A 15027-nucleotide genomic window follows, 5' to 3' on the forward strand; every position below is an offset into this window, starting at 1 on the left:
ATTGTTAAATAATTTAATTATCAAATTATGCTAACCAGCTGTCGTGAAAAAGTTAGCTGCCTCAGCTCCTCGACTTCTGACTCTCAGCGAAAGGTAGAAGAAGAAATCGCCATCTTTTACTATTTGCTTTTGAGCCGCTCGTTTCTCTTCCTCTCTTTCTCAACCGCGTGTATATCTCGGTATTCCACACGCCGTAGTTTCTATTTTCTATTTTATTACATTCGGAAATTATTATATTTTCACCGTCCGGCTGAGCGGCTGTTCCGACGACGTTAATCGACGATAACGTCTTTATTCAAATTCCTTTACCCAATTTAATTGTACTCGACGTATAAATCCGAAGGATCTACGATCCTGGATCCTCGTAAACGTAATTTCGTTTCTTTTTCATCGATTCGGTCGTTTCTTTTTTTTTCTTTCGTTCTCCGGCTCGACGGCGTCCAATAGATATAAATAAATGAGGAAGAATCAAACGTCGGATTTTGATTCACCGTTTTTCCACTTGCGAGTAAGTGAGACGGTTTTACGTCACTTTTTATTGCCGGACGACTTCGTGCGTCGACGCCCTCCGTCGCCCTCGGACTTTCTGAAACTCCGACTCTTTTGGCCCCCCCCCCCCCCCCCCCTTCGAACTCCTCGTATGTCGCGCGAGAAAATCAAGACCATTGATATACACGGCAATAAAAGTACACGCTCGTTTTTCGATGATATACGCGCACGCGACAAACATACGAAATTACAAAAACAGGAAAAGGAACTTAGAAGCAAACTTCTCGCTTTGCTCGAATGAAATTGAAAACTTTGTTTCGGAGTTGGCGATCTACTCGAAATTGACCCAAATTCCTCAAGTTCTTGAAGTCATCTTCATTTTTTTAGCGAATAAAATTTGCACCAGTGTGTAATTATTACCTTCACTTTTGCCTCGTCCTTTCAAGTTATTTATTTATTTGTCGTTTTTTTTTTTTGCTTTGCCCTGTTATTACCCTTACGTACATGGCGCATCGAGTCTAACGCTCCGGGACGAAATGTATAACCCGAAGGATCGCAAACGTGAAGGACCCATCGGAGCGCTGACATTAGAATTACAAATATGCCACATGGCACGCGCCTTGGGCATAGACGTTGGTAATGTCAGACATTTCGCAAGAAATTTCAAGCCCGAAGCTACACGCGAAGACGGAGGAAGGAAGGAGAGCGGTCGAAAAGGACCGACTCTCGATTTTTTATGATCTCCATTCTCCGCGCACTGTCGAAGTTGTGAAAAAAATTTTTGTGGGCGGCAGATGGCGGCGCGGCGGGCGAATTTCGCGTGCCTTTTCATTCGAAGATAGTTAAAACGAACCCCGAAGTGGAACCCGATCATTAGACGGAAAAATATCCACACGAGAACATTGCGGGGCATAATAGGAATTCGAAAACACGAATTCTAGTCATTTCAGGTTCCCGAGAAGCATCGCAAAAAGTGGTTCAGAAAAAAAAAAAAAAAATTAAAATGGACACGTATTCAAAATCACAATTACGAACCCTTTCGCTGCATTTTCTGCGGGGCGTAGATTTTCATCTCCTGCCGAAGGGTCCTCGTGCTTTTTACGAATCCTGAAAAAATGATAACATATTTAATTCGTAGGCGTTTCAGGCACTCAACACCTTCCCCTATTTTCAACGATGATCTCGAGTCAAGGGTCAAGGGGTTGACCCTTCTACGCGCCCCTCGTCAATCTCCTTTGCCCCGGTTTGAAAAAAAAATCAATCGGAAAACGAAGGGAGAAATAGAGAAGAGAATAACAATTTTGGGTGGGACAAATTTCCAGTTATCTTTTCAGAATTTGTCGGAGAGTTTGCAGAAAAAATTTTTCCATGCACGTGTAGATATCAGAAGTGCAGTCGAGGCGGTGTTTTCTCGCCTACGCTCGAACACCGCGTGTCTCCTGTGAAGAAGAAATCTGATATCCCCTGTCAGACCGATCCAGGATATTATGTTTGCGACGTCGTTCCCCCAGGATCTGATAAGGACAATAAACTCAATGCGAAAGAGAAATCCATTCGCTGATTCGCGAGAGACCGTTTTCACGCCACGCCCGTAAATCATAAACCGCATAACATAATTTTGTTATATCACACACTCGTTAGCGTACGGCCACGTTGTCCGTGGGATTGAAAAAAAAAAAATTTCGACCACCATTAGCTGGCTCGGATTTCAAGTTTCTCGTTGCCGCAGGTCAGGTCGGGTCAAAGGGACCAAAAAATTAGCCCGTTGCATGCCGTTCGACGATCGGTGACGGTTCGGTCTCTCGAGAATATCGCGAAAACAAAGTTTTCAAAAATACTCACTTCCCAAATCAGCGGGTTTTCATGAATTTTTTCATTCGCACAAATATTTCGGAATAACGATTTCAGGGAGTACGCGGTAAATGTAACTTTTAATCACGGTCTGTACGGTCAACCGCATGAATTCCATCTCCAGAATACAAATAGAAAAAAAGAGAGCAGCACGATACCGAACGAGATCGGTATAAAATTTTTGCTCCATGTCCGGCAACTGACCGATGGTCGCTGCTCGAAAAAACGTATTGAAAAATAAAATACAGGTCGTTGGCTTACCGACGACTTCCACGACCGTAGATCGTGGTACCGAGAGTTGGTACAGCATCAGCAGTCGGTTGGCTGACCGACTGTGAGTTACCTAAGAAAGAAAAAATGAACCAAAACGGAACAAATGTTCGGGGGCAATTATGCAACGATTAAAAAAAAATCGGACATCGAATGGCGTTCGGCTGAACATGAAACGAAAAAAGAAAAATCGATAAGGACGAGTTGCTGCAGTCGTCGATTACGCTGCAACCGGCTGCAAAGCTTCCAGCGACCACAGATGCTCAGTCTACTTCTTCGACGGTCGGATTGTCGCTGCTTTCGTTACCACCGGTCGATCCTCCTCCTGCGGCAGCTGTCCCAGGAAAGCCGGGTGGCATGCCACCACTTGTGCCACTTTGATAGAGCTTCGTAATAATCGGACCGCAAACCTTGACCATTGAAAAAAAAATAATTTTTGTGTAGACTTATCTGAAATTGCGCAACGACGTCCAAGTATACCCTTTCGGCCTCCTTGAGCTTCGCCTCGAATTCGTCCTTCCCGGCGAGCATGTTGGTGTCCATCCATTTGATGATCTCCGTGCACTTGTCGGATATCAATTTTCGTTCGTTTTCGGAAATTTTCCGCACGATATTCTCGTCGTCTACGGTTGCCTTCATGTTGAAACAGTAAGACTCGAGATTGTTCTTGGCGGTAATCCTTTCCCGGTGATTTTCGTCCTCGCTCCTGAATCTCTCGGCTTCGTTGACCATACGCTCGATGTCTTCCCTGCTGAGTCTTCCTTTGTCATTGGTGATCGTTATCCTGTTCTCCTTGTTTGTCGACTTTTCAATAGCCGATACGTTCAGTATACCGTTGGCGTCTATGTCAAAGGTCACCTGCAAAACCATATCCGCGGTGTGGTAGGAAATTCCACCTAGATGAAATAGTGGGGACAGCGGCGGTAACGCGCGGAATCCAATAGGGCGGAATCCAATCGCGCTAGTCAAGGTGGATCTAAGAATTTCACCTCAATTTGGGGAACGCCTCTAGGAGCCGGCGGTATCCCCGACAGTTCGAACTTTCCCAGTAGGTTATTGTCCTTAGTCATCGCCCTCTCCCCTTCGTAAACTTGGATCAGGACGCTCGACTGATTGTCGGAGTAAGTGGTGAACGTTTGGGTTTGCTTAGTCGGGATAGTCGTGTTCCGCTTAATGAGGGCTGTCATCACGCCTCCGGCCGTTTCTATCCCGAGGGATAACGGCGCCACGTCCAACAGCAGCAGATCCTGGACGGCCTCGGATTTATCCCCGTGTAAAATCGCCGCCTGGACAGCGGCTCCGTAGGCTACGGCTTCGTCCGGATTGATGGATTTGTTCAACTCCTTACCGTTGAACAGGTCCTGCCAGGATCACACGCGCGCGCGTTACCGCTATGACGAGCCAGCGGCGGCAAACTCGGGGACAATAAATCACAGACGTGTAATTACCTGAAGTAGTTTCTGTATCCTCGGTATCCTGGTGGAGCCCCCGACGAGGACGATGTCGTGTATCTGGGCCTTGTCCATCTTGGCGTCGCGCAAGGACTTCTCCACGGGATCTACGGTGCTCTTGAACAAGTCCTGATTCAGCTCTTCGAACCTGGCACGCGTTACGGTGGTGTAAAAGTCAACGCCCTCGAAGAGCGAATCTATTTCGAGACTGGCCTGCGTAGAGGACGACAGTGTCCTTTTAGCGCGTTCGCACGCGGTCCTCAACCTACGAGTCGCCTTTTTACTGCTCGAGAGGTCCTTCTTGTACTTTCGCTTGAACTCCTGAACGAAATGGGTCACTAAACGGCTGTCGAAATCCTCTCCGCCGAGGTGCGTATCCCCCGCCGTTGCTTTCACCTGCACCGTGAAGATTGTTTTTTTTTTTTTTTTACTCACCACAGAACTCGGCCGCGTCAGAAAAAATTCATCTGAGGACTCGGAACGAAAGGATATTTATATTTTTTTTTGTCAACCTCGAAGATTCCGTCTTCTATGGTGAGAATCGATACGTCAAACGTTCCCCCGCCTAGATCGAAAATGAGCACGTTTCTTTCCCCACGTCCTTTCTTGTCGAGACCATAAGCTATGGCTGCCGCGGTCGGTTCATTAATAATCCTGAGGACATTCAGTCCAGAAATAGCGCCGGCATCTTTGGTCGCTTGACGTTGAGAATCGTTGAAATAAGCTGGCACCGTGATGACGGCATTTGTAATTGTCTTTCCCAGGTAAGCTTCCGCGGTTTCCTTCATCTTCGTGAGTACCATCGAGGATATTTCTTCGGGGAAGAAGGATTTACTTTCTCCCTGTACGGAATCGATAAACAATCCCCTCTTTAAATCCGAACGGGGCGGACTGCTCCTCTGCCTCACATACACCGGGACTCCGAACACCCGAACGCCACGAACGTTTAATTAAATCAACGTTCAAGAGAAATTCAACTTTCTGCCGTTGCAATTGCCACTGGATTACTACTAGTGAAACGTGACCGAAGTGAGAGAAGAAGAAAAATATCAAGATGCGAATTACATTCACCGGTGCTATTCGCACAGTTTTCTATTTTTCATTTTTCCCCTTTTTTTCTCTCACTTTTCGATGATTGCGATTAATGGACGTTTCGTGAGATTCTTTTACATGTTACACGGACAAGTAATCGTCCAATGGGATACCGTTTACCTGACTAGTTTTTTACCTTATAATTGACCTGAATCTTCGGTTTGCCGTTGTCGTTGATGACGTTGAAGGGCCAGTGTTTGATGTCCGCCTGTAGGGAGGCGTCGTCGAATCTTCTTCCGATCAAACGTTTGGCGTCTGAAATCGAATTGTTCGACTTAGAGAATCGAAGTGCTCAAAACAATCATCTACGCGAGTGACGGTTGCGTTATCTATTTTTACATATTTGTTTTTTATTCGTTTGATTTATCTTAGGCTCCGATTGTGTCATCGATCATTTCGACCTCGAGTCGATCGATAACGCGCGTACACGTTTATATATCTGCGATCAAGCGATGAATTTCTACGGACGTCAGCGAACAATCTCGATTGAACGTCGTCTCTAGTTTTCCGATCGTTTACTTCCATTGAACGGAGTAAAATAAAAGGAAGCCACTAATGAAATTCAAGAATCCGAACGCTTTTCCAGACTCTATCCGTATACTCTATATAGATCACCTAAGAATAACACACCGAGCCGAAGAATCAGCCATCGGAATCTGGTTTGTAAAGTGAGTTGCGACTGAAAATGTTGAATCAAAAGATGTGGCAGAGGATTTAAAAAACCCTGTATTCGCATCCCCTCCGATCGTTCGAGAATGCCGAGCGTGTTGTACCCGCCGTGCATCGGTATTTTACGTTACCGAAAATCGTGTTCGTCGGGTTCATCGCCACTTGATTCTTGGCCGAATCACCGATGAGTCGCTCGGTATCGGTGAACGCCACGTAGCTGGGGGTCGTCCGATTTCCCTGGTCATTGGCGATTATTTCGACCTTTCCGTGCTGGAAAACACCGACGCAGGAATAGGTCGTTCCCAGGTCAATGCCGACGGCGGGTGCTGCCATATTCTCCCTTAAGACGAGGAGGTCTGCCGGGGTTGCGGTAATAAAATGAGAGAATCAGAATTCATCGCGATTAATTCATCGGGATTGACTGCCGCTGAGATTGGAATCTAATTTTTGCCGATCTCTTTTTTTTTTTCTTCCTCCCAAAGGCAGAGCGTACAATCACGTGCGCCATTAAATTCTCAACTTTCTTTACTCCCTTTCCCCGGCCGTCTTGCGGTTAAGCCGGGATTAAATGAGATATCGAGAAATGCAGTTTCCGAACGATCGATTAAACGCTAATAATTTTTCTGACTCCAATTTCATTTTATCGGTAGAACCTACACGGTGTGTAGGCTTTTTTCTTTATTTATTTATTTTTTTTTTCTTTGGAGGGGTATCGATTACGCGAACTTTTTATCAACGTTATAACCGATGTGAAAAAAGAAAGAAAATAAAAAAAAAATGAAAAAATTAGCCAGATCGTGTGCGCGAGATAAAGTCCGCGGCTCGTTCACCGCTTCGTGAAAACCCCTGACCCAATTGATTCCCGGTAGCGCGGCAGCCCATCGGCGACAGCAAAAGCAATCGAGTTTATATATGTATGCTTGCGCGACAGCAATATACTCACAGCTTTTGCGGAGCGATCAATTTATCCTTCCTATGGGTTCCTAGGTCAAGCCGCGTTTATGCTACTAGCAGTCGGGTCCACGATTCTCTCCGGTGGTATTAGTTCTTCTTCTGAGAATTATTACCTCGGTCGGATACACGGATACGTTTTGCTCGATAAATAACGTCACTTGAGACGCGCGAAGACCCTGAAGTTGTTCAGTTCGTTGATGAACTGATAATCGTTCGTCACGCTACTCCCGTTGTTTTGCTCGATCGTTCATCTGTTAAGTGGACTATGGCTGCCGCTGGAGGCGATTTTGACCGATCTGAGAGAATTTTGTTTCCCCCCCACCCCCCCCAACCACCCCGGAATTTTCGGTTCGCCAAAAAGCTCCGAAAAACCAAAATTCTCATCTCTCGGCGGGTGGGAAATCGTAGAGTAGAATCGGTAGCAGGTAGGGTCGGACGTTGTAGATTCGATCTAGATTTTCCCCTCGTAAATATGTCTCTCGCCCGTTAAACACGCCCGTATAAAATCAGTGTTACGTTATAATACACGAGGCGACGTTTGTCCCGGTCTCGGTTTTACCGCCTCCATCCCCCTCCCCCCAAAGCTGGCGGGTACCGACCCTCGTCCTTTCACGATGATTCTCGCGGTCCGCAGGAGGCAAGTCGCGACTCCGGTCGGGTTGGGAATTGTCGAAGCTCTGTTCCCGCGGCGGAGGAGGCGGTACTCGCGGTTCTGTTGCGGTAGGATTTAAAGCTCCGGAAAATTTATCGCCGAACGAGGTGGACGGCGGGCGCGTGAACCGGCGAGAGGGAGCGAGGGAGAGAGGGCTCTGGAAATTCGGTAGCAATTTAACAATCCACCTCCGAAAACGGCGGAGCCGCCGCCGCCACCCTTTTTTTTTTTTTTTTTTTTATTTTCGTCCCGTTAGTCGAGGACCGTCCTCTCATTAGCGGCGCGAGTCGCCTTAGCGGTTTACTTTTCACTTTTTTTCTCGCTACGCGATACAACAGAAATACGTCGGATATCCACGGTGTTTTCGGCTGCGCAACTCTCGCACACGTCCCCGTCGAAAGCGTGGCGGAAAATTTCAAGCAGCCCCCAGCGTCGGCTCGGTTAAGCACTTTGCTTTTTTAACGTCGGTGTGACCGGCTAGACGATATCTCGAGCGTGTGTAGTTGAAGCGAGGGTTGTAAAATATCGGGTTACAGACGCCAAGCGTCGCGGCGCTTTCGTTTGTACGTACGTATACACGACGACGATATATAAAAGAACGCGGTGTGTATAGGTATATATATACAGTAACGACTTAACGAGCTCGGGTCCGAGAACGAGGCTATGCCTTTGTAAATTTTTCAGGATACTACACGTAGCCGCGTTATACCGCACCGTATCTGGTGCGGGGTACGGATTTTCTTCCTCTATAGGAAGAAAGCAGAAAAAGCGAAGAAAGAGAAGCGAGAAAATAGACGTTGTTCAACTACGGGGGGAAAATGTGTACGCGGCTATACGATCCGTTTTTGCGTGACAAATGTCATTCGCGAATTGCCCTCTCCGTTGTTACGTATCTCCCGAAAATTACCCACCGAATCCTCGAAACTTCCATAAGTACCCGACATTATTTCCACTCGTAGGATCAATTAATTAAACCGATGGAATTAACGATCGCCGCGTAGCCCGGGGGGGGGGGGGGGGGGGGGTGGTGAAATTTACACGGGATATTATCACAGTTTTATTGTAAAATAATATTTGACTTGTATGGGGAAACGATCGGTCTGGCAGCCCTCCGCATTTCTCTCATCCTTTAATTCCCGGTCTGTAATTCACGATCTCTTGATCTGCGCCGCGATAATACGCGAATCTGTAAAACGGGATAGACGTACTTCCCGGAATCTCTTTGTATTACATTAACAAACCACAAATCCGAATGTAATACGGGAAGATTAGTATATTAAATTCCGAATAACGCCCTTCCGGATTCACTGAAACCAGCCGCGGCATAAAACGACCCTGATATTTCAATGGAACCCTAATGAGGAGTCAACGAATGAAATATCGCCCACTCGACTCGTCCACGTTTCCCGAAACGATACACGTATACAACATTGTACGGATATCTCGATATACCTTTTGCTTCCTCAAAGCATAAAATTCGGTGATCCTTTCGTTTATTTATTTTTTTTCAGCTTCAAAAAGTGAGAGAAAAAGCTCCGGGAAGGAAGTCGTTTTCAATAACACGACCGTCGGCACTTACGCGCATATACGTGAGTATTTTTTCTAACGTTCGTTGGCGAAGGGGTGATTCGAAAATAATAAAGAATCACACGTGATCCTTCGGGGACCACGCGAGCACGGCCATCTTGTGATTCGTTCTTAGCATTTTCATTCGTATAACGTAAACAAATAAATCGTTGCATCTGAGGCGAAGTGTTTAGCTGCGCGAGAAGATATATCCGCAGTGTCCCCCGTAGCGAATAAAGGATAGGAAATAAAATAGAAAAAAAAAGGGGTAGAAAATAGATCGCTAGTGTTGACCCGATAAATTTTCCAATCTCGAGCCGCTTCGCGTGATCCCGTAGCACAGATACAGAGCGGTAGTTAAACGTTCGTCCTTCGTCAGTAGGACGCGATTCATCGGGAGAAAGGACTCTCTCTCTATATATATGTATATAAATAAAACGGCGGGCCATTAGCGTCCTGCAATTTCCTGTTCTTATACACAGCGAGTCTGGCGGCACAGTGCGCGACGAACGGTCGTTGAGAAAATCGCGCGGAGGAAAAGAAAAAAAAAAAAGTCAAAGTCGAAAGAAGAAAAAAAAGACTCGGCGTATGAATATATCGTCGGGCGAAAAAAAAGTCAAAGGAAGAGAAGAGGAATAAAGAAATTACCGATTCGCGATACCGATATATACAGATTTTCCGGTGAGCTAGCGGCAAATATTGCGAGACGCTCCGTTGTACGTATATCTGGGGGGGGCACCCTTTCTCGCGGGGATAATCTCCGCAGCGTAGTTCGCGTTGCCGCGGGGGAATGTCCGAGGTAAAAATTTTCACCCCCTCGGGGGATTCGACGTACAGTAGAAAAGGGCGGAACGTAGGTAGGTCGGTCGGTGTACACGTCGCGAAACGGTGTGAGATGAGAAACGCGCGGAGCTTTTCGCGTACGTACGTCGGCACCGGGGCTATTCGAGTTATTTCACACACGTATGGGTATGTATGTATAACGGTACCGATCGATAGGCAATCGCATCGCATTCCGGGCACTCGCGTGCAAACGCCTCTCTTAGCGCGATGCTCCTTATTTCCTTATTCCGCGGCAGCTGCAGCGAGCACCGACCAAATTTTCTCCCCCCGCGCTCCGCAACTTCCAACGTTTTCTACAACTGAATTCAAAAATAACAGGCCGTAATTTATGAAACGCGCGCTCGCGAGAACGCGAATCGCCACGAAAAACCGGTTTTCGGCTCGAAGAATTCGAAAAAAATGAAATTAAAAAAAAAACCCCGTCTCAACGTTATCTCACAGCGTTTATAACGCGCGTATTTGTATACATGGAAACGGAATATCAAAAATGATATTCATACCAACCGATGTTCAATTTTTGCCACCAACGTCAAACTCCTGGTTATAATGCGTCAATAAAAATGCGAATCGGTCGTCGTCTCGTTCACCGTCCTTGCCTTTCCCCTTCAGGAAGTGGCACATGTCAAGGGAAATTTTCTACCATCCACATCTGTACATCCCCCGTTCATTTTCACACACATATATGTATATGTATATGTATATATATATTTATACACCATGTCATTTTACCTATACAAAACGCATCGAATCGGCTTGGAGCGAGCAACCTGCGGGACGATGGCGCGCTATGCAGGTACAGGTATACCAGCGGCGAAGGAAAACTGCTGCACAGAGTCTGCAGATTGAATGCACATCGCGCGTTTCGCGAAATGCTGAGAGCAACGCTCTCCTATGTACGTACCCTACCTATATATACGGGTAAATATATTTCTATATATATGTACGTATGTATATATGTAACCCGCATTCGCGATGCCGCAAGTGGTGGGTGGTAGCGACGCGGTAAAGTCTGGCGGGAAAAATAAACATCCGAAATACCTGAATACCAAAAATTCACCACCCCCCTCCCCCCCCCGTCGAAACCCGAGCGTCAACTACTACCGTCGACTTTCGCAAACCGCGCGTACGGCGTGTACGGTATATATGCACACACACGTACCTCCGCAACGTTCGAAACGACACGCGAAAATATAAATCCCCCCCCCCCCCCCCCCCCCGAAACTTTTTACAATCGTCCATCAGATATTCCTGTGGGCTGTGCAAAAACGGTGAATGTAGGAAAGAATATTTTCCAAAAAAAAAAAAAAGAGGAAAAAACTAAACGTGAAACGTCTAGGTTCAAATTTCTCCCTTTCGTCTCCGCTCGGCGCTCGTACTGTGAAATTTTTTTAATATCGCGACATCCGGACGGTGGTGTGCGATCGGAAACGTAGAGAGAGAAAAATCCCCCGAGTTCGGATAAAAATCTCTTATCGTACGCGTGTTACAAGATATCGTGGCTTTGTAGCTTCCTCTTATATTCGCTCCTAATCGCAGTCGGTTTTGCGGTGAGGTACATGAAACGCTGGAACATCCTACAAACGGCTGTTCAAAGTTACCCATTAACGAGCTTACAGAAACCGTTACGGCCTATGGCGAGAGAAAAAAAATTAGAGAAGAGAGAAGAAGAAAAAAAAAAAAAGCCTTTCCTCAATGGCTTCGCAATTGCACCGATCGGTGGAGAGCGAGAGCGAAAAAAAAACAGAAGTAAAAAAAAGGGAGCAATAAAATTAATAAAGAAAAAATTGGCATATCGCTGCAATTGCCGTATTACAACTGGAATGGGGACACTGGAACGTTGTGCTGCGTAGCGTTTGCACCGACGCGACTGTACACAGCAGCGGCTGGACGGGTGTTATTTGCAATGCATATAAATGTATCGGAAACGTTCGCATAGTTGCATGAATCACGGTAATTATCGTTCCTAGTTTTCCCTCGCCAACGATTTCCGCCCTGTCCTCGCGTAGCTACGCAACGGACGCCCAGGAATCCCACCGCGGATCCGACACACGATGCCCGAATACTTTTTTCTTTTCCACCGCCGTTTTCTCGTCCGAAAAAAAATGTTGCCCGCATTGCACCAAAAAAAAGAAAATAAAAAAAATTGAAATGGAGAATAAGAAACTCATGACTCGATAACGTTCGTCGAAAGATTAGACGCACGTTTCGATCGATCGCCACCTAATCGGGTGTAAAAATGAAAATATCCGTAAGAAAACAACAACAGAAAAAATTACGCAAAGAAATGCAAAAAAAAATTAGCTACAGCGTATTCGCGATTGACGCGTAATACGTACGTCGACTCGCGTTACTACACGCTATCGTGATCGGCACCTGTTCAGCGGTAAACGGGCTGGCTTTGATAACGTTTTAATTAAACAGGGTCTTAAGTTAATATTGAAGTTCTCTAAATCAAATCGTTGACTCGACTAGCTGGAACCGATACTCCGCGTACGTCCGACGCTGGCGACTCGATTCGATTCAGGCGACCTCCCGGCGAGAAGTTAATCTCCCACGTTACGGTGGATGATGTGTGTACGAATTGATTTCTCGTGAGATATTTTTTCGCGAGAAAGCTGATGGGGGAAAAAAAAAAATCCGATCGATGTTCCGATCTCCGTTAAGGAGGAGAAACATTTTTTTTTCTTTCGTACGATGAGAAAAATATTTGATAAGAGCGACCGGTTGCATTGCGGTACGCCGATGATAAGAATTTTTCTTTTCATCGCTACGTACTTCTGTACGTACGAATTGCGTAACGCGTTTCTGTATCCTGAAACTTCCGACTGAAACAGTCAAGAATCGAGGGGGACGGAGCGCGACGTGTTTTATCATCGTTTCTCGTAGTTTAACATCCCGTAAATCACGTTCTTGCGTTACGAGAGCGTATTACATTCGTAACCACCTGTACGGGGATAAATATTTTCCAAAGTCCGAGCAACGTGCGTACACGTATACAGGTATAATATAGAAACTCGCGCAAACGTTGAGAATATTGATAGGGAGTCGAATTATCGTTCGAACTCTTATCTCAGCTCGTAACATACTTTCATCCCTTGAGGAACGTCGTTCGCCTCGCGTTATTAATCACCGAAATTCTCCGCGCGGAGCTCGACAACTTCGCCGTACAATAATTATTTACTCTCCCATAATCAAAGGTACGTTCGAAGTGTGTACATGCGCCGCACCGCGATATGACTGGCAAAAATTACCCCATTGAATTAATAATCCATAAATATGTGTGTGTGTGTACAAGGTATATATATATACACAACGTGAAATTACAAATGCGCAATATGCGAAACGCCGGATCACGTTAATCATCGTCAACGATTTTGACTCGCGCAACGAGGATCGATATCCACTCGATTATGGCGTCTAAGGTTACGAGCAAAAAAAAAAAAGGAAACAAAATTACATCCGCTCGAAACTAGAATATTTCAATCGCTGTACTTTGCAAAAATCGAGCGTTTCCCCCCCCCCCCCCCCCCGAACCACCTGATTTGCCAAATTTTCGTGACTTTTTTTCAAACTCTGTTCAACGCGAATATTTCGAATGCATATACGACGATGACGTGACTCTTACATAAATCGTTCGACGAATAACGGCAGCCGCGTCCTTCGTCGGTTGGCCAACGACGCACCGAGTTGCACGAAGATCGTTAAAAGGAATCGCGGCTAAGCGTATGCACACGATGGAAGTTGCGCGAATAATACCCGTGCACACACAGGCGTCGTGAAAAAAACACTGGAGTTAAGTCACGACCTGCGTCACACGCGTGCCACGATTCCGCGTGTCACCGTGTCGAACGACTCGGGTATTAATTACCGAAAAGGAGAAGAAAAAAGATGAAAAAAATATAGGAATACAGAGAAGAAAATTCATCATCGATGAGTCACGGCGCTCGCACCCGCACCTTGTTAGATGTGCCACGGGAAGAGATGATCGACACGCGATATTTTTCCCGTCAGGTGATTTCGGAGAGGGACATAAAAAAAAGGACATTTCCGGATATTGGAGTACATATATATATATATATATATAGACGAATGTACACGTACCTGTTGGAGTGTGTCGCTTATTCGTTGCGTAACAATCGCATAGTTGTGCCCCGATGCTTTTCAGATTGCAGAGGAGTAGGAAGAAGAGAGGAGGGCAGCAAACGGTAGACTGTGTCGGCCGTCCGGCTATCCCAGCGAAACGCAATTCGCTCTCTGGCAAAGTTAGCGGCGTCGATTGGATCGATACGTTCGCACGTACTCGTACGTGTGTTGGCACCAGGTTCTATGTATGCGCGAGAGCGCGTACACCTTTTGCCTGTGGGGGACAGCCCAGCCAATATTAGCGATCACCGAAATATTCGGGTAAATATTTGCGGACAACGTTGAATGCTCTCTCATTTGCCTCAAGGATATCAGACGTGTGTACGATGTGATCAGTTCCTCGGAGAGATATATATCCGAATACCTATCTCTCCGCACGTTTCGTCGCGATGTCGTATACATAGGGAGGGAGGGAGGAAGGGAGGGAGGGAGGGAGGGAGGGAGGGGGCGCAAATTGGCCGAGTGATCCGCTCGCCGATCAACGCGACCGTTTTCCCAATAAGAATAATTCGTACGCCGACTAATCGATTCTTGTTAGCGGATTTATTCGTGCCGTACACGTATATGATATGCGCCGTTCGCTCGCGGATAGCCGAGCAAATATAGAGATTTCGCGTACGAAACATGGGGGGGGAGGGGCGGGGGATAAAATTTATCGAAGCGTGCCACGAACGGTAATGAAAATAGAAAGAAAAAATATACACGCCCGTATACCGCGTATCATATTCCTTTGCGATCAAATTCAACTCGTTGTTGTTGTTCTTGTTGTTGTTGTGCATTTTTCGAAACAACAGACGCGGTATCGACGTCGTTCGAACGAAGGATTTGATTTTTTTTTTTGATTCCGTGCACTTTTAAAGATACCGAGGGAAGATATCCGCAGCGCAGTTTGCTCTGTGTGACTCATTGATTCGGTGTACGTATAATTCCGATTGCTATATACGTAAATTATTCACGAACCGCGTATCAACTTCCCTGAAATAACGGCGGACTCGATGTTCTCATTGATATCTTTTTTCTCCGTCTATAATTCAGATCACCTCGGCT

General features: G+C 46.2%; 1 protein-coding gene across 11 annotated transcripts in view; it reads right to left on the bottom strand.

Moving 5' to 3' along the window:
• The window catches only part of LOC105691047 (heat shock 70 kDa protein cognate 4-like), a 96484-nt gene extending 82186 nt beyond the window's left edge, over positions 1–14298 (bottom strand). For 5 of the 11 annotated variants that reach the window (XM_048659960.1, XM_048659958.1, XM_048659956.1 and 2 more), the window contains exons 1-7: positions 13939–14298; positions 5954–6178; positions 5290–5408; positions 4574–4903; positions 4059–4457; positions 3600–3971; positions 1525–3468 (exon numbers count right to left, since the gene is read on the bottom strand). In XM_048659960.1, the coding sequence (XP_048515917.1) occupies positions 2914–3468; positions 3600–3971; positions 4059–4457; positions 4574–4903; positions 5290–5408; positions 5954–6155 (1977 nt within the window). In that variant the 5' untranslated portion in view covers positions 6156–6178; positions 13939–14298 and the 3' untranslated portion in view covers positions 1525–2913. Of the gene's footprint in view, positions 1–934; positions 3469–3599; positions 3972–4058; positions 4458–4573; positions 4904–5289; positions 5409–5953; positions 6179–6765; positions 7084–13938 lie in introns of those variants that run through there. The other 6 variants (XM_048659963.1, XM_048659961.1, XM_048659962.1 and 3 more) reach the window with 6 other exon arrangements.
• Positions 14299–15027: the final 729 nt, after the last annotated feature.

This window comes from Athalia rosae, chromosome 8, assembly GCF_917208135.1.
Source record: "Athalia rosae chromosome 8, iyAthRosa1.1, whole genome shotgun sequence".
NCBI classification, from domain to species: domain Eukaryota; kingdom Metazoa; phylum Arthropoda; class Insecta; order Hymenoptera; family Athaliidae; genus Athalia; species Athalia rosae.